At 44.6% G+C, this 19742-nt stretch overlaps 1 protein-coding gene across 10 annotated transcripts in view; it reads left to right on the top strand.

Moving 5' to 3' along the window:
* The window catches only part of NR3C1 (nuclear receptor subfamily 3 group C member 1), a 133627-nt gene that overhangs the window by 17099 nt on the left and 96786 nt on the right, over nt 1–19742 (top strand). For 2 of the 10 annotated variants that reach the window (XM_047778935.1, XM_047778939.1), the window contains exon 2: nt 12285–13499. In XM_047778935.1, coding sequence (XP_047634891.1) covers nt 12298–13499 — 1202 coding nt within the window. In that variant the 5' untranslated portion in view covers nt 12285–12297. Of the gene's footprint in view, nt 1–7908; nt 7982–8055; nt 8336–8604; nt 8771–9006; nt 9149–9438; nt 9936–12284; nt 13500–19742 lie in introns of those variants that run through there. The other 8 variants (XM_047778934.1, XM_047778937.1, XM_047778940.1 and 5 more) reach the window with 8 other exon arrangements.

Below are 19742 nucleotides of genomic sequence, written 5' to 3'. Positions count from 1 at the left end.
ATTAGTTGAATAATAAAATTCATATCAGAACAATAAAATCGTATCAGAAGGCCAAAGTAAACCAAGCATATTCAAACGGATGCCTCAAAGCGTCAATCACTGGTGGCAGTTCAGCTGAGAAATTTTCTTTTCTCTGGTCATTAGGATTGAAAGGCTGGGTAAATGGGGAGGAAATGTTTCCCTCCCTCCCTCCCTTTCCCTCTCTCTCTCTCTCTCTCTCACACACACACACACACACACACACACACACAAAACATGTACTATTTTAAAAATTCCATAAGACTTATCAACCTCTCTTCTAAAATGTTAAAGCTGAAACCGACAACCTGTGTGGCAGACTATAGGTTGTAGGTGGTTAGGGAGGAAGCAGGGAGGGCCGTGGTAGCCAGAAGTTTGCTGGGTTGTAGTAGAGGGCTTCTTTTATGACATGGCAAAGAATAACGAGATCCTGGGAAGTAAAAACGAATATCTGTGCAGCACAAGGCGATTGAGTGAAAGAGTTTTGCAATGAAAATGGGCGAAAAAAAATCTACTGTAGATTGGGACTGGGATGAACAATTGCTCCCTCTACGTGGCCAAAAAAAAAATTATTATTATTATTTTTTTGTCTTTTTAGGGCCGCACCTGCGGCACATGGAGGTTCCCAGGCTAGGAGTCTAATCAGAGGTACAGCTGCTGGCCTACCCCACAGCCAAAGCAACACCAGATTTCAGCCGCATCTGCGACCTGCACCACAGCTCATGGCAACTCGGGATCTTTAACCCACTGAGCGAGACCAGAAATCTAACCGGCAACCTCATGGTTCCTAGTCGGATTCGTTTCCGCTGCGCCACGACGGGAACTCCTATGTGGGCAAAAATCTTAAAAGTTCTAGATGAGGAGTTCCTATCCTGGATCAGCAGTAAGGAACCAACTAACATCCCCAAGGATGACGGTTTGATCCCTGGCCTTGCTCAGTGGGTTGAGGATTCCATGTTGCCCTGAGCTGAAGTATAGATTGCAGATGCAGCTTGGATCCCACATGGTTGTGGCTGTGGTGTAGGCCAGCAGCTGCAGCTCCCATTCCACCCCTAGCCTGGGAACTTCCATATGGAGAGGGTGCAGCCCTAAAAAAATAAATAACTAAAAATTAAGAAGAAAAAATAAGTTCTAGATGAGTAAGAAAATGTCTGAGTATTTGAGTTTGTCATGACATGTTACTGGTTTTGGGGGTTCCCTCTCCCCTCTCCCAGGGCAAGGCCATCAAGCCTAGCTGTCTCCATGTGCTTCAAAGAGACGGACTTGAGCTCTAGAGCTGCCTCTGCTTCCTTATCTCCTTCCACATGCTGCTCCCAACTCCATCCCTTAGGGACAGCTTTCTGTGCCCTCACTTCCCCCAACCACGGCGCCTTCTCAGCCTCCGCCAGCAGGTCTTCCCTTAGCACAGGCTGTTCCTGAAAGTCCATCTCTTCCAGGGAGCTGCTACATGGCTAATTTGCCTTCCTTGGCCTCCAAAACGCTTCTCCTGTCCCACCATAGCCTCCCACCTCCACTGCCACCTGCCCAGGCCAAATCTCCACCTTCCCTGCCCCGCCCCCTCCTGCTTTCGGTTTTAGCTCTTAACACCCAGGCTCCAGACTGCTTGTGGAATGAGCTTTCCTGTAGTAAATGAGAGCCCGTCCTTAGTCAGACTGCGGATAAATGTTTAACAAGAGCCGGGAGGGAGTATCTCTGTATGCATCTCTTGCACATTTTTCTGATAGAAAGAATGCAGAGCACATAATTCACCAAAAAATAATAAAATATACAACACTTTACAATAAATCCCACTGATTTTCACTGAATGGCTTGATTGATTTTTACCAAACTCTAATATCGATAATCAACCTACAGCTGCAATTCATTTGTATTTGGCAAAAGCAGATCATGTTTGGTTAATATTCAATTTGGCAAAGAAGTTGCTCATGCCACTGAACTTCAAACATGAACCGTGGTTGATTTTTTTTTTTTTTAATTAATGAAGGAGATGAAAGTGAAACAAAAAAGGTGGACACGTGTTCTGCACTTTGTTAATGCCATGAGTGCTTCTTTGTTGATCCAATAATAGTTTTCACGTGCTGGAAAACGATTCCTCCATTTTTTCGTGATCATAAACGAACACACTTTGCAATTCAATCTTTACTGTTAAATTCTCTCACTTTCTTAGGTTTAGACAATCGGCAAAATGAATCAAGCTCTGATTTACATGGTTTTCCAATTTCTGTGGTGTAAATACTCCACCACGACTGGTTTCAAACTACTGAAATGACATCTTCGAATGCAAAGTGGGGGAAAGATGTTTCCCACCATTATGGTTATGCAGGAGAGCTGGTATACAGCGCAGACAGAAGTAACTTGAAAACATAGCTTGTCGTAAAATAACTAAGAAGTAAAGTGTTGAGCATTCATTACTTTTGCTTTTAAAGGATTATTTTATTTCATTATACATTTCTAAATTATTTAGTTGTTAATCTTGGCCATGATTAATGACTGACTGACCAGAATTCCGGAATATGTAACCATTAGCTCCCCAAGTGGGCACAGCTGGCTCCACACACTTCTCCGTTGCCACTCCTCTGCTGAAACCCTCAGACCACCCATTCCACTGATGACCCTATTCCACTGATTATGCGGAGAACCCATTCCACTGATGACCCTATTCCACTGATTATGCGGAGAATGCGTTAAGAGAGGTCATGACAATGTGTGATAAAATTACTTTGGTTGTGGTGAATTAGTGATGCAAAATTCTGCACATCCCTCCCTGTTCTCCCAAGCTTGGTGTTTAAAAACTACTTTTGTATGCATGATCCTATGTGACTTACAGATTCCTGTGAGATTGTTGGGGGGGTAGATATTAAGCTTCCTTTACAGGTAGAAAGACAAAGCAGAGAAGAACAGAATGACTGGCCCCAGCCCATTCAGTTAAGTAAATGACAGAACAGTATGTCAGATGCAGGTCTTATACTGAAAAACAAGGGGCTAGAGAAAATATGATTGGCTAATACAGACATCCCATTAAAAAGTGGTAACAAATGTCCTTTCTAACATTCCCGAGTTTGCTGTGAAACATGGTCATATCTTGTTAAGGGATCCCTATACCAGGATGTTTTGATCTTTTAACTCCACCATTTCTAACTTAGGATAAAACAAAGCCCAGTGTGACCTAATAAAGAAATAAGGTATTGGCACCAAAATGGAAATGTAGGTTCTCGAAAATGAGCTGAGAGGTTCCACCTAGAAATGGAGCAGATTGAAACAATCTCTACCAAAGAAACATGGGACAGAAAAGGAGATTAAATCAGAAGAGGAAGAAAGCTAATGACATAATGGCCAGCCACAAATGCCACAAATGAAAAACAAAGTACGTAACACTTGTTAAAATTATTCAGTGCACTTGCTCCAATGTCTCCAAACACTAAAAGCATTAGGTTCCTGCTCACGGCAATGTTTATCTCATTTATCTGCTGATATTTACCTCTTCTTTGAATCAGGTATTGTTTAAACTAAGTTCTGCCAGCATCAAGAATATAGGCTTAACACGACACTCATAGAGCATATCATTGCATGAGTACAAATTGTGATATTTTAGGTTGCTTGAGATGAAATCATTGAAAGCATCATGAGAAGCAGCAAAACACCAGGGATGCTGGTAACAATTTAGCATTTCCCAGTTCATGTGGGAATGTTAATTCCAATTACAAAAAGACATGCTAAAGTGGAATTCATTAGGATTAAGAACTTGCTGTTCTAAGTGTGAATTGTTTATAAAAGGCATGTCTGGTATAAAATGCAAATACTGAAGCAGAGAGAGATGGGGCATTCAGAGCTCAGCTGGGCTCCCTTGAACCTCTTCCGCTATAAAGTTAAACAAGAATAGAAATGTTTCCCAAAGTCAAGTTACCATTTTAAAGAGGCATCTAAGGGCTAGGATAGCTGCAGGAATAATTTTTCTCCGTTGTAAATTCTGACAACCCCCCACAGCTTCTCATATTGGATTAAGAGAACATTAACATATTCAGTGAACTGTCATATTCACAATTATTAAGACATACAAAAGTGATAAAAATTTGATTCCAATTCACAAATCTAATATCATAGATTTAATGTGGGGTGTGAGCGGTTAGAAGAACAGAATAAGCAGAAACTAACTACAGCAACAGACAGGGAATCATGGGCTGTAGGAAAATAAGTTACAAGGTATCTGTATATAAAAGGAAAGACATGTGATAAACAAAAGCAAAAGGGTGAGTGAATGTGGTATACCTGTGCTCTTTCTTCATCAGGGTCTCTCTTAACCAAAAGGACTGCATGCCTGCATCTTAACAAATTCAGTTTCTCCCTTCTCCCTGGAAAACATACTGATTGATGCCCAGGGTGGGGTGAACGCTGGGGTCAAGTTTACTTCCTATATTCTACACATGGCTGTTTCCACTAGTTACAATCATTGTTTATCAACACTTCCTGGTGTCCCCCCCCCCCCCGCCCCATAAACATGTTGATTCCATTTGTGTTGTTTTTGTAATTGATTTAATTAAATATTAAGTAACATGATGAAATATGAGTAATAAAATAGATAGTTGCTGGTCTATAAAACCCAAATGGAAAAACACCCTATAAGCAGTTGCTGTCAAACTAGGTGGATGAGTCATAAAAATTTAGAAATCTACATACATTTTATTTTGTAAGTATTTTAATTTCTTGCTCTACTTTAAACTGGGGAAATAGTTAATACTACATATTAATAATTATTACTAATGATGATTGAACACTTAATATATCCCTTCATATATGTTGAACTTGTTTAATAACTTAATTCTATTATCATCCCCATTTTACAGATGATAGAAACTGAGGCACAGAGAGCTAGGTTGCCCAAGATTACATTCTGCATAGAGGTAAAGGCCAGCCAGCCGGTCTGGCTCTTAACAGTTATGCTGTAATGATACAATGGGGGTGTAGTTCATACCTGAATGAAGACACGAACTCTGGTCATTGGGACCTCAAAAACTTTAGCCCTTCATCAGAGGATTAGGAAATAAACAGTCAATCATAGGTCCTAGGTTTTAAAGCTTGAAATTTACAAGCATAGTTTTCTTTACGCTTCTCTTGCTTTAACTAACTTTCTAATTAAATACCAGTACAGTCGCTTTAGGGAGGTTATGCCTTTCACACAGGGCAGGTGAGTGTGGCGGTCTTACACAAATACTAGGATGGGAGTTGGGATTCGTATACACTGGAACAGGGATTTCCTGTAGATATTTGAGGAGGATCATGGCAGGATCTATCTGATGATTTGGAGGAGAAATCTGGCAGTGAAGCCTGGAGTATTTTAATGGGAATGGAAATGATAAAACACACGAACAGAGGAGGAGAATTCGCTTGGATAATATATCAATTGCTGGATGGTTGATTACTATTCAGAGTTAAGGTTTTATTGACTTTAGGATATAGTCTCAGACTTTCTCCATTCATTTATTCATTCACTCGTTCATTTAACAAACATCAACTGGGTACCTACTATGCACTGGAGGTGTAGTGGTGAAAAAGACAGACATAGGCTCTGCCATCCCAGGTTTTTTATATTCCAGTGGGGGAGACAGAAATTTAAGAAATGAATCCAGACATTAAAAACTATTGTAATGTGCTACCAAAGTAAAGTACAGGACACTAGAGGAACAAAGAGTAATGATTCTTTGTTGTTTGTTTTGGGGGAAGGAGTACCCAGGTGTTTAAACATGAGACAATAAAAATGAGCATCCTGAGTAGCATTTGTACACTTTTCACGAATGCTTTTGGCCTCCACAACAACAGTAAATGTAATATTATGTCTGGTTGGCTCCACGTTTTGTTCTAACTCTGCAAAATAGGTGCTGAGTGCTCACTACATACTGGGTTCTGTTTTGGGGTGAGACATACAGCAATGAACAAAACAGAAAACATCCTTGCTTTGATGGCATTTGGATATAGCACCTTCATTCCCACCTCTACTTTTATGACAAATATATTCTCCCTCAGACGGGGATTCATCCTATTTCTTCTCTTTTAGTAGTCACAACTTCCCGGGGTTACAGATTAGTAATTTTCATATCTAAAGACTTAAGATAGTATATATAAAATACTTTAAGTGGTGCCTGGCAGATAGTACATGTTCAGCAAAGGTTAACTACTGTTAGAATTGCTTTATTATTGCAGTACTGAGTCTCATGTCCTTTCTGGTTCACTGATTTCATCTCTTGAATTAAATTCTATCCACATGTATGGCAAGCCTATCATGGGACTTACATACTCTTTCATGGAAATTACCAGATCGGTGAAGAAAAACCTCTTTAATATTGTCTGTTTCTACTCTCCATGCTTAGCTGTGTGGCCCTGGATACAGCTCAAGCCCCCTAAGCCTCGTTTCCTCAAGTTGGACAATTAGAACAATACCTAGCTATTCAACTACTGCCAGCAAAAGGGGGCAGCGGGGGGTATGTGTGTGGTGCATGCAGTGGGGGAGGGAGTCAGTCAATAAACGTTAGCCGTACAGCTTAATTCTGACTCTGAAAAGGAGACACTGGGCCCATCTACAGTTTATGTGTCCTTTCACATGAACGTGAAGACCGAGGAATGAGATTTTTTTTCTGTAAAATAAAAGTTAGGCATCTTTAGGCCACTGAACAGAAAAATCAGGAAAATTCCACACTCTTGCTCCACTGAAAGTGTTTCCAGCAGTGATTTTTAATTTGAAACAGCGTCTTTTCCCATGTTAAGATAATCCGCACTGCGCCTGCAGGGAAAAAAAGAGTGGGGAGAAAGTTAATTGGGAACTTTTGTAAAAGCAGCTATTATTTAAAAGCAATGTACCCACCACCTAGAACTTGAACAGGTAAGACAGATGAGGTGGATTTTTTTTTTTTTTTAAGCATAGATTCAACTATGAAATAGGTTTACGGTATTGTATTAGATATCTATTATAGTCCCTTTATATACATATGTGCAAATTATTGTATATAATATATTCTTAAATATATAAATAGTTCCTAGTCTGTCAACCAGATGTGTAAGGATAATCATTGCAGTATGAGTTACTTAACTCACTTTTAAAACATGCATAGCATATTATTGTGGGTTTGAGTCCTGCGATTTTTCCCATCCAACTTGGTTGTCTGGGGACCCAATCCACTGAAGACGTGATTTTAGAATTTGAGATTTGCAGGGTGGAAAACCTGGCAAGTGGGCAGAATAGCATCCTGAGAGTAAATTCTTATTTAGTGCACTATGAGCACCCAAGACGAGGGCCTTCCCGTTGACTTCAGCCAAGGGGAAGAGAAGAGGAGTCATCTCTCTTGGGTCCTTAAGGGGATCTGTTAACAACTGGGTTGCTCAGCGCGCCCTTCATAAACATTCTCCGGCTGAGGGTTCTGCTTCGGCGAAGGTCTAGGTACGCTTCTCTTTTCCCAGGCGGCGAGCTTCGCTTCCTTTTCCAAGATGGCGGCCCTGGCGTCATCTGGGGGCGGCCCGTGCAGATTGCCTCCGGACAGGCGGCTTGCTAATAGCCCAGTTCTCTCCTGTCACCTCAGATGACACACGGGGCAGCCTTCACCCCATCAGAACGGAGGAATGGTGACTTCGCCTGCCCGCGAGCGAGCATCTTGGCCAAGACGGGGGACGCCCTACCGGGCGGCGTCACCTGCCTCTACCAAGATGGCGGCGGGCGGCTTCCGGCACGCGCTCCCCCAATCCTCTTCCAGAAGTCGCGGCAGAGCGGCCGCCGCCGGGCCGAGCGCGGCGGGAGGCGAGAGGAGCAGCGGCGGAGCGCCAGGGGCAGGGCAGGGTGGAGCTGCGGCAGCCTCCGCCCCCGTCTGCAGCTGGCAAGCGCTGTCACCTGTGGGGGCGCAAAAGTTCCCTCCCCAAACCCTAAAGCCACACGGCACAACCTTTCCCCGAGTCACAAAAATCGTAATATGTGCGGCCCAAGGTAGGAGGCTCGGTCCCAAACGTTCCCAAGCCCTCTGGACGCGGCGGGCCGGGGAAGGGGGCTGGGGAGGGGGCCTCCCGCGCGGACACCCCTCACCGCTCGCCCCTCTCTTTGGGGAAGGGCCACGTGTTTCCTTCGAGCAGAGGAGGAGGCGCCTAACGGGCACAGCTGGAAGGAGTTTAATGCTGACATTTTAAAGCTGCGTGTGTTCTGTTTTATTTGGAGGGGCAGGGGTCCCACGAACACGAAAGGGTGGGCGTCGCTTTGAGGAGAGTGCAGCAAATGTCAAGATTCGGGGGCGAGGGGCCTCCACGGGAAACTTGGATGCGGGCCCTGGAGGGGGTGGAAAGAGAGGTCAGGAGTTGCGGGGTTGGCGGGGGGAGGAGGGTGTACTTTGCAAGCAACTTACTGTTTCGCCTGCAACTTGATTTGGGGCCTGCCACCTCCTGCTTTCCTTTAAAAAATAATTAAAAAGTGCAAAGAAATCTAGTTCGCCGGAGGTTTTGCATTTGGCGTGCAACTTCCTTCAAGTGTGAGCGCGCTAGGAGGGAGGGAGGGCGGGCTGGGGGTTGAACTTGGCAGGCGGCGCCTTCTTCTGCCGCCGCCGCCGCCGCCGCCGCCTCGCAGACTCGGGGAAGAGGGTGGGGGACGGTCGGGGCGCGGGGGAGGGTGGGTTCTGCTTTGCAACTTCTCTCCGGGTGCGAACGAGCGGCGGCGGCTGCAGAGTGGGCCGCCCAGACGATGCGGGGGAGGGGGACCCTCCGGCACGCGACTCTCCCCGGGCCCAGAGTACGTATGCGCGGACCCCCTCCGCTCCCCGAAGCCTCCCCAGAGGGCGTGTCTGGCCGTCCAGTCCCGCAAGCGGCCGACACGCTGCGGCACTGTTTCCGTGCAACCCCGTAGCCCCGTGTGAAGTGACACACTTCGCACAGTTCGGCCCGGGGGCCACGGCGCGGACCACCCCCGCGGCTGTGCTGCGGGCCGGGCCCTGGCTCCCCCAGCCAGCCTGCTGTCACCCGCTGGGACACCGGCGGCGGTAGCCGCCGAGGGACTGGGCGAAGCCCGGAGTGGGTCCGGAGTCGCAGAGCTGGGCGGGGGCGGGAAGGAGCGGCGAAGAGAAACTAGAGAAACTCGGTTTGTCTCCGGAGCCCGTCCCAGAAAGACCAGGTCGGCCGCCGCCGCCTCTTTTTTCCTGGGGCGGGGGGGGGGGGGTCGGGGGACGAGGATCGGCCCCGCGCGGCCGGAGGGCTGCCTGGGTGGGGGCCGTGCCTGGGGCCGCCGGCGTGCAGGCGCCGTCGCGGCCGGGGCGGCGGGGCGGGCGCGGAGGGCGTGGGGGCGGGGGCCACGGCCGCCCCTGCAGTTGCCAAGCGTCGCCAACAGGTTGCATCGTTCGCCGCCGCCGCCGCCGCCGCGCGGCCCCTCGGGCGGGGAGCGGCCGGGGGTGGAGTGGGAGCGCGTGTGTGTGCGAGTGTGTGCGCGCCGTGGCGCCGCCTCCGCCCGCCCCCAGCTCGGTCCCGCTTGCTCGCCGCGGCCGGGCGGCCCTTTCGCGTGTCCGCGCTGCCTCCCCTCCTCCTCCTCCTCCTCCATTTTGCGAGCTCGAGTCTGTGACTGGAGCCCGAGTCACCGCCCGCCCGTCGGGGACGGGTTCTCGTGGGTGGAAGGAGCCGCCGCGGCTGGAGCGGCTGGAGCGGCGGGGCGCCGGCAGCGAGGACGCGCGCCCGGGAGCCCCGGCCGGCGGAGCGGGGCTGGGGGCCGGCTTGTCAGCGGGGAAATGGGGGACTTTCTTCGCTAGGGGCCCTCCCCTCCCCCCATGGAGAAGGGGGCGGCTGTTTACTTCCTTTTTTTTAAGAAAAAAAAAATCTGTCCCGCTCCTCCTGCTTTCACACGCTAAGTTGTTTATCTCGGCTGCGGTGGGAGCCGCGGACGGCGGCGGTGAGCGGCGCCGCGGGCAGAGGTAAGGGGAGGGGAGCGGCAGGCAGGACGGGCCGGGCTGGGGCTGGGGCCGCGAGGGCGCTCGCCCCCCGAGGTGCGGGGCTGGGGCTCGGGGGCCGGCTCCCGGGCCGCCGCCGGAGCCTGCAAACTTTTATTAGCCGCGGGGAGTGGGGGTGGGGGCCAGCGAGGGCCCGGTGGTGGTGACGAAAGGGCAGCGGGCGGGTGACAGCGCTGGCCTCTTCCTCTCCCTGGGCCGCGGTCCCCGGGCCGGGCCGAGGGGGAGGAACCCGAGCTCGCAGCGAGTGGAGCCTCGTCGAGCCGCCCGGGTTTCCAGCCTCGGCTTCCTTGGCCAGGCGTCCTTGCCTCTGTGTTTTGGCCCCCACGTCCCTTTGCTTTTCGCTCCCAGGAGGGCCTCCCGGACATCCCTTGTGCGGGGGAACGCTGAGCCGCATCTGGATCCTACTCGCCCGAGTCTTTGCACTCCACCGAGAGCGCCCGAGCGCGAGCAGGGTCTGTGCCGTGGTGCCAGTGCGTCTCCCTTCTGGCGGGCGCTCAGGGTGTGTGTGTCTGTGTGTGCGCGCGCGTGGACACACGCGGGGGGCTGACAGCCTGCCCCTCGGAGACTTGGGCCGGGCTGGCGTTGTCTGGTGGAAGTGGGCGTGTCGGGGGAAGAACTCAACAGGTCTGCACTCATTTCTCTTTGAACCCCGCACTTTCTTTCGCCCCCTCCTCCCGAAGGTTGGTTCTTTCGCGCTCGGCATCCCTTCGCGTCTGACGTTTGGAAGCGGCCCCCTTTAGAAAAAGACCCTCCCCAACCATACTCGCTGCGTGGTGCGGTTTGTGACACGCGCTGGTTTGTCGCTGGGAGATTGCAGACGTGGTAATTGCAGCCCTGTAATGCCACTTAAGACCCCTGGCCATGGTTCGTTAAGGCCGATTACTGGGACAGGGTTATTTGCAGTGTAAACGGGGGTATAAGGTCCTTTGAGGGTTCGTTTCGTTTTATGGAGTATTGTTTTGGTTTCGAGTTTGAAGGCAGCTGTCAAAGCGGCCTGGAAATTCATTAGGCTCCAGTTGATGTATGGTGTTTAGAGATCGTTATCAGGTAAAGGCGGCAGAGGGCGGGGAGATCAGCAATTCACCTTAAAGGTTTGTAGTGGCAAGTCCCCCACCTCGGTCTGCCGTGACCACTTTCCCGGAGGGCCAGTCCAGTTTGTGCTTCTTAAAGCCTCCGTTGAGGAAAAGATTTCCTTTCCTTGGATGGGATTTGACTGTAGTGTCGCAAACGTGCGTATCAAAGCCTTCGCCTGCCTCTTCCAACATCTTGGTTGTTGAGGCTGCTCACAACCTAACTCTCCTGAGGATAGGCTCAGAATTAGGAGAAGTGAAGGTCTGGGATGCAGAGAAAATTATTCGGAGTATTTTTATTAGGTGTTACTTTACTGGGATTTATATGAATGTGATTCTGCAGTGTTTTTTCCCTCTGTTTTTCAGTATTCCGATATTTGGAAAGGAAAAGTCTTCTTTTAGCGATTTAATAGTATTTCATACTGAGGGTTTTAAGCAGTTTAGAAACGTAATGTCGCTTCATCTAGATTTATGGTGTCCGAAGCTTGAGAGAGCTGTTTTTGTTAGGTTTAAATTAGCTAAAACTGTAGTGAGAAGCTACTCCATGTTCTCTTTTGTACGGTCTGAATTTTTAGTAGCCTGCATACAGTGTCTTTCATTTCATATGTTCACAATTTGAAGGCACGCACTGTTAGGCATTCATTAAGAAATAGGAGTTAAAAATTAAGAGCCTTTTCCTCGCCTCTTGGAAGAGGAGCAGACCCTTGTCGTTTATTTTTCAAGTACAATGTGTGGTTTACCACTAGGTTGTACCAAAAGGTTTGGATGAGTGGTAGGAGGGGAATTTGGAGATAATTAGAGAATTCTAGTATGGTGTTTATCAAATGGTAGGGGAATGGGTTCTCAGAAAAGCAGACAGCCTTGATTGGTTGAAAAGAGGTAGGAATACTTCTTTTTTAATTAAATACTTTGACATTAACTTGAACCTTGCGAATAATCAGATGTAATGAATTATAATGTCTCTGATTAAAACAAAGTTCCTGTTTTGTGTGTGGCAGGATGAACAGCCGAGCTTAGCGTGACACAGTTTTGTCCTTAGCTGTGCTAAATGGACGGCATTGTATTTTTAAATGTGGCACCTGGAGTGGGAGCCAGGGACCCAGTTCTTTGATGCTACTGGTCAAAAACTACTGATAACAAGGAACCAGAGTTACCTAAAGGGTTCGTTTAACAGGCTCTTACTAATGGGATCACAGAGATAATGTGACTGTATAGCTTATTATGTGCTCCCTCTTTTTTGTAGCTGATACCCACTGATGGACCCCAAGGAATCGCTAACTCCTCCCAGCAGAGAAGAAATCCCCAGCAGCGTGCTTGGCCGGGAGAGAGCCCATGTGATGGACTTCTATAAAAGCCTGAGGGGAGGAACTCCTGCGAAGGTTTCTGCAGCTTCACCCTCCCTGGCTGCTGTGTCTCAGTCAGACTCCAAGCAGCAGAGACTTGCGGTGGATTTTCCCAAAGGCTCAGGAAGCAATGCACAGCAGCCGGATCTGTCCAAGGCAGTTTCACTCTCCATGGGACTGTACATGGGAGAGACCGAAACTAAAGTGATGGGAAGTGACCTGGGATTCCCACAGCAGGGCCAAATCAGCCTTTCCTCTGGGGAAACAGACTTCCGGCTTCTGGAAGAAAGCATCGCAAACCTCAGTAGGTCGACCAGTGTTCCAGAGAACCCCAAGAGTTCAGCCTCCGCTGCTGGTTCTGCTGCTCCGGCAGAGAAGGCGTTTCCAAAAACTCACTCTGATGTGGCTCCAGAACAGCCGAATGTGAAGGGTCAGACTGGCACCAACGGGGGTAACGTGAAGTTGTTTACCACAGACCAAAGCACCTTTGACATTTGGAGGAAGAAACTCCAGGATTTGGAGCTTCCTTCTGGGTCTCCAGGTAAAGAGACAAGTGAGAGTCCCTGGAGCTCAGACCTCTTGATCGATGAAAACTGTTTGCTCTCCCCTTTGGCAGGAGAGGAGGATCCCTTCCTCTTGGAAGGAAGCTCGACCGAGGACTGTAAGCCTCTTGTTTTGCCGGACACGAAACCTAAGGTGAAGGATAACGGAGAGCTTATCTTACCGAGCCCCAACAGTGTGCCACTGCCCCAAGTGAAAACAGAAAAAGAAGATTTTATCGAACTCTGCACCCCAGGGGTGATTAAGCAGGAGAAACTGGGCCCAGCTTACTGTCAGGCGAGCTTTTCTGGGGCAAACATAATTGGTGGTAAAATGTCTGCCATTTCTGTTCACGGGGTGAGCACCTCGGGGGGACAGCTGTACCACTATGACATGAACACGGCAGCATCCCTTTCCAAACAGCAGGAGCAGAAACCTCTTTTTAATGTCATTCCCCCGATTCCTGTGGGTTCAGAAAATTGGAATAGATGCCAAGGATCTGGAGAAGAGAACTTGACTTCCCTGGGGACTTTGAACTTCCCTGGTCGATCAGTTTTTTCGAATGGCTACTCAAGGTAGGAGGCATGCTTTCTGTTTCCTAAGACCGGCTCGTTTGGGGTAGATTGATGGATTTAAATGTTGGTTTATGTGTCCACCAATTCATGTGTTTCTTTCATGTGAGTAAATTTAAATGGCCTCTTGAAAGCAGGTATGGTAGATAACCCAAGGGGTTTATCTGTGCAAAAACAAATAGTTTCGTTTTTTTCTGAAATCGTGGCGTTCATTATCCCATTAACCAGAGTTTGAACATTTTGTGTAAAAATTTAAGATTATCTGTCCTCATTAACAGGTATCTTTAAGTACAGGTGATGTAAGTTCAAGGAGGTATAATGTCTGGAAATACGTGTACTGTGCATATACTCCTTTGAGCTGTTTTAGAATATGCGCCTACATGACCGTGAAAAATAACCCTTAATACTTCACGTAATCAAATGCTGTGTCGTATTTGTACACGTGTGATGTGCTGACCTGAAGAGATGAAAGGGTTAAGAGTCAGAGGTACTCACCCTGAGGCCTTTTCCTCAAACCTAACCTCGGGTTGGAGAATGTGAGTTCTGAGCTTGCTCAGGCAGTGCAGTGAGCAGTGTACCTGACCCAAGTTTCAGCCTTGGGACTTGCCCTCAGAGCAACTGACCTGAAGCAGATAAGCTGCGTCTGCTGATGGGTCTCTTTAAGAAAGAGATGGGTGGCAACACGGAGCTTGATGTCACTTTCAGATATTCCTACCGGAGTTCCCTGGTTTGTGACTGATGGCGAAGTTGTAAGCTGCAGTCCGAGCTGAGTTTGATGAGCTGCTCGCTCTCCTTTTTTTCTCATTTATAAGTGTATTGACATTTCCCTTTGACCTCGACGAGGGCTGTTAAAATGGAATTACCAGAAAAAAAGTGCTAAATTGAGGTGTATCTGTTGGTAGCCTTTAAGTTCATTGTGCCATGCCCCATCCCCCAGTCCAGATCACTGTATGTCACTTTCGAGGTGTGAAGGAAAATAGAAACCTCTAAATGTCGGGACCCAAGATTGATTGATCAGTGGGTTCTTTAGGGGAAGAGGGGGAAGACAGTGATTTCTTTGTACATCAGTGCTTTCAGTTCTTAAATGTTAGTCCCTCCTCCCATTAAATAGTCATCGAAGATTTTATTTAAAACTCTACTAAAGGTATATTCTAATACGGAGGTGTCTCTTCCTAGCTCTTTAAGTAGAAAGCTTTTCTAATTGGGGGAAATAATTAGATTTAGGCTATGTTCTATTCCTTTAAAAGATAAATGTTCCTTCCCAAAAGTTAAAAAAAAAAAAAAAGCCTTCGTTCCTGTGACTTAATGTAGACTACCTACTAATCTGTTATTCAAATAATAATTATCTTTCACTTAGAAGAATTCTACTTCACTTTTTATTGCTGTCATTCCGAATTAAAGATTTTAGATGTTTTCATAAGGAGATTTGAGATGTTATCACATAAGCTGTTGTGTTTAAATGTTAAAAGACACGTTTACAATTTTTCAATTTCAAATTTTGGGCAGTGGAATCCTGATTGAATGTGCTTGGTTGTCTTAAAAGAGTTCAGTACAGTTGGTTTGACTAAGCTGTCTCTAGGAAACATACAATTGCATTTTCTATTGATTTAGAAAATGTAATTGTACCAAGAAAAATAAAATCTCAGGAAGGGCTTCGTGATTATTAATGCTTTTTGTTCTGATACTCACCATAGTATGGTTTTCATTTTCCCTACTATAAAAAAGCATTGTCAATCACCTGTACTTCAATAAAACTTTGAAAATGAAAAAAGTACTTCAAAAAGTAAAATCAAGGAATCAATTCACACACACACAAGCATGGAAGAAGAGCTTAGCGTTTTCCATTCACTGTAAGCTTTCATTAAGCCCTGTAAAATCTGGAGTTAGAGAATGTCTTACATGCATCATTTAAGATAATTTTAATGTTTTCTAGTAATTTGTAACATGTAAAATGTGTCAGCCTCATAACAGCCATATGATGGTAGGCAAAGCAGTGATGTTATGGCCTTTTCAAGATTCCTTAATAACCAGTGAAATGATTATTTTAGCTGATGTGTGATTTGGAATTATAGTCAGTTTTTGTTCTAATGAAAAGGTGTCATATCTTTACAGGATCATTTAAGAAAGTTGGAAAATTTTATACCTTAGCAGCCTTAAGGTTGAGAACTGTGATTACCCAGAACAAAGCTTCTTCCCAATAAATTGAAACAATGTTTCTTTTTTACCATCATTGAATTAGCCTCTTGTTTCCGGACAATGGCCCTGAAACAACTAAAATTGGTTGCTTTCTTTATATGTTTTAAGTGGTTCCAGCCAAACACTTTGACCAGTGACCCTGATTAATCATCAGATAAATCAGCATGTTGAGACCATAATTACATTGAATGCTGACTTTCCCACTTTAGATATAAAAATGTCAAATCCTCTAATGACTTGCATTCTGTTTAAATTTTTTAAAAGCATAAATTGTAATTTGACTTTTTAAAAACGTCACCTAAAATTGCTTCTTCTTAGCATGCTTAAAAAATACGTCATACTCTTTTTTGGGGGGTGGAAGTCAGTTCCTTCTGATGTGTCAGCATAGCACAACCTCCAGTTACTACATTAAATTGTAAAATTACGTATATCATGATTGAGCATTACAGGTATTTTAAGTTCATTGATAGTAACTTTATTGATACTCAAATGCATTCTTCGAGTAAATATTACAACTTAATAGACTTTTTAAACACTGAAAGTCAGTCATACATTTAGCATAACCTTGTAACACTGAGGATTTTTGGATTTTCAGCATTGTTTTACTTAAGCACTGGTGACACTGCTGGAAAGAGGCAAAGAAGTAAATGGTAGATGGTTTCAGGTAGAATTAAGAGCTTTTGTTGGGATTATATTGAAACTTCAGTGTTAAAATGTTGATCATTTTCTGAAAGGTAAGGGGATGGGAGAGAAGGAAAGATTTGGGATGAATTTGTAAACACAGTCGTAGGTGGAGTAGAGGGCTCTGTTGATTGGCATTTAATGAAGCTATAAAAAATTATGTATATTTTAACATCTCATTATTAACTGCATCTTTGTCTCATTTTATTAACATAATGAAAATGACCTGTACAAACACAGCATGATTCAGTCCCTTTTTCTCTTTTCTTAACGACAGTGTGTTGGAAGTTTTCTCAGAGAGGAGGCGTAAGGAAGAGGGTTTTATTTTGATTAACTCCCCTTCTTAGTAGATACTTTCTTCCTGCTTTTCCTTTCCTTCTGAAAGTTCTGGCAGTGAGTGTTCCAGTGTCTTTTTTAAGCTTAATATTTCTGATATCCTCTGATAAAATGATTTCTGAATGTTAAAGGAAATTTGCTTTGAGTTATGTATCTACTTTCAGCTTTATGATAAGAATCTTCTTCTCCCCCTCCCCCCTTTTTAAAAACCCTTTACTTCACTATAGCTATATTATTTGTAAAAGAAAGAAAGAAAGAAAAAAACCCGCAAGCTGAAACACCTTGTGTATTCAGGTGTGTCAGTTTAGTGTGGAATGACTCCAGTAAAGAAATGTGTGATTAGCATGTGGTCAGACTTTATTGAAATTACTTCTTGTGATGTTTCTTTGGCTCTTCCATGCTATTTTTATACTGGATAAATAACTTGTATTTATCAATTATAAAATGATAAATGCTGTTTTGGTTGTACCTATGGATGTTCCAAATAACGTAAAAATCTGACCGCCTTCAATATTTTATTGACTGTTCATAAATTTTATGAAAAAGCATAGTCTGAAAGACACTTGCGTAAATGTAGGTTAAATGCAAGTTGTATTAATAGTAAAATTCATTTGTGGGTAGAAATCACTTTAGGAGCCTGAAAGAGAGAAAGAGAAGGGTTATTTTAGTATGAGTGCCTCATGTGAACAAACATCTGTATTAGTGGGTTGGTTATATAAGTCTAAGTCTACTCTGGCCTGCAGGTGATTGAAACAGCCTAGTTGTTAGGAAATCTTAATTTACATTGCATTTAAACTAAGTCTGGGGCGTATTTCTTAAAACACATTTTTTTTTTTCTTTTTTAAGATCACATCTGATTTTACTGAGTAGTAAATTCTTATTAGGTGCTACTGTTGATGTGAGCCCATTAAAACAGGCAAAATAGCTTTGCGTCAAATAGCGTCTACCCTTCTAAGGACATCTTGGTAATTGTGTAATACAGTATTTACACATATTTGCCAAATTCATGGGCACTTGTTTCCATATTTCTGAGTCATGGAAAATGTATATTGGTGAATATGTTGCAAAAAAAAAAAAAACAAAACCCTTAAAGTAATATTTTGTTGAATTAAGCTGTAACTGAAAAAAAACAAAAAAACAAAAAACCAATTACTTGGTGACCTTTTTAGAATGGTTTAAAAGCCCATGCTCTCCTTATTTCTGCAATTTCAGAAAGCCAACTGCTTTAATTTTCCTCTGGCTTGTTCTGCTTGGGTTTTGTATTTTCCCAGCAAATAAAAATATTCATATGGACAACTTCCATTTGGGGGAAGACAGCTCCATCAAGGGTTCCTTGCTCTTTGAACTGCACATGATCTTTTTTATGCTCAACTGGATTAGAGTGAGTTTTAATGGTGATTTTGTGTTGATTCAATCCATTGGTTTCGTATATGGTAGAAAGTAAGTCATTTTATAGTGGCTCAAAATTAGCTGTAGATTGTGATTTCCACCCCCAAACAACCTCGTTTTGACAGGTCGCCTTTTTATTCCTCCCTAGGACCACGAAGGTCCCGTAAATACAGGTTTCCGGTGCAGTCTGTGAATTAATAGGTGTTGGGGGAAGGGCCCAGGAGAAGAAGAGCAGTGGAGGTGTGCAGGGGTGGAAGAGCGGAAACCAGTCTGGTTCAGCTGTCATGAGTTTAGAGGACCCAAAGAAAAAGAAATTTGGGGCTTGTTTATATGCAAAGGAGTGCATTGCCTAGGATTGCAATTCACTTTCTTTTATTTGAGGCCAAACTCTATTGTGGCAGTATAAACTCGATGTTTATAGGGTCACGTTGTCTTTTGCTGTACTTTATTACAAAAAAGGAGGGAATAGAAATTTTAAAACTTTGAGATTCTTTCAGCTAAGATCGCATTTGTGTTTTCCCCATTTTTGTTGAGGCTGCTATTTAATCAATAAAAATGCAATTACTGGGAGGTAGTTGAAACGGTGATGACATCTTATGTTGAGAGACCCACCTGATGTTTCGCAGCGCGCTTGTACACACTTGTACGTAGTCATCAGACTGTGGAGAGTAACCCTCTTCTTTAGGAATGTATTTCTGTGGGTTATGTATTTGCTGCTAGAACATTGAGGAAGTAAGTTCTTATTTAATGGTACGTATATTGTGAATTATGGGATTCTGTCTTTTCTAGACACTCATTTAAACTATATCTACATTGCCGTGTAGTCTGTAAAGCCGGTCATTTTTAATGGAACTGTGGTGTTTTCTAATTTTATCTCTGGGCCAACTTAAATATTAATGACTTACCTTGGTCGAGCTGCATGCTTAAACACTTTTTCAGAGTAACTCGGATACTAATTTTGAGTGCTTTAAAAATTGTTTTGACCAAGTTCCAACGAGATTAATGGTGTCTATAAGACAACAAGTTGAGTGAAACGACCTCTTATTTTATCATGCTTTCATTCACACCGTACGTAGGACACCACACACGCACATTTTCACACATACATTGTACATGTGTGCAGGCATATGGAAAGGTTTTAGCTGCGGATGTTCAGCACATTATCTTTGACTTTTTGTTTTTTTTAACGAGCAGTGTGAGTTCACCTCAAGCTGCAGTGTTCAGAACCTGAAGGTTGTTGCAGTGAATGTTAAGCCTTTCTTTTTATAATAGAGTTTCTTTCTATAATGAAATTAAACTTTATTCTAGTTTGATTTCATAATTGTCCATAATGGCTGTGGCTATTGTGAAAGTATATTTAATAGCCAATTTTTTAAAGCTGTTGTGAAATGACATCTAATTTGGTACATGACTTATTTTTTCATGCTGGTTGGGGCAGTGCGGTGACTTGTGACCTTATGATCGTCACATGTTGAACATTAAAGCTCTACTGGTTTGCTAAGGACACGGCTCTGCTTTGTTGTTGTTTTAATGTTTTCATGCTTTCGTAAGTATTGGGGATAAGGGTTTCCTTAATTTCATGGTGATATAAATGGCAAACTTGGTGGGCTTTTTTTAAATCTTCAGATCCCTTCCAAACAGTTG

This window comes from Phacochoerus africanus, chromosome 4 (assembly GCF_016906955.1).
Source record: "Phacochoerus africanus isolate WHEZ1 chromosome 4, ROS_Pafr_v1, whole genome shotgun sequence".
NCBI classification, from domain to species: domain Eukaryota; kingdom Metazoa; phylum Chordata; class Mammalia; order Artiodactyla; family Suidae; genus Phacochoerus; species Phacochoerus africanus.
The sequence above is the reverse complement of the archived record's forward strand: the minus strand, read 5'-3'. Positions and strand labels throughout refer to the sequence as shown.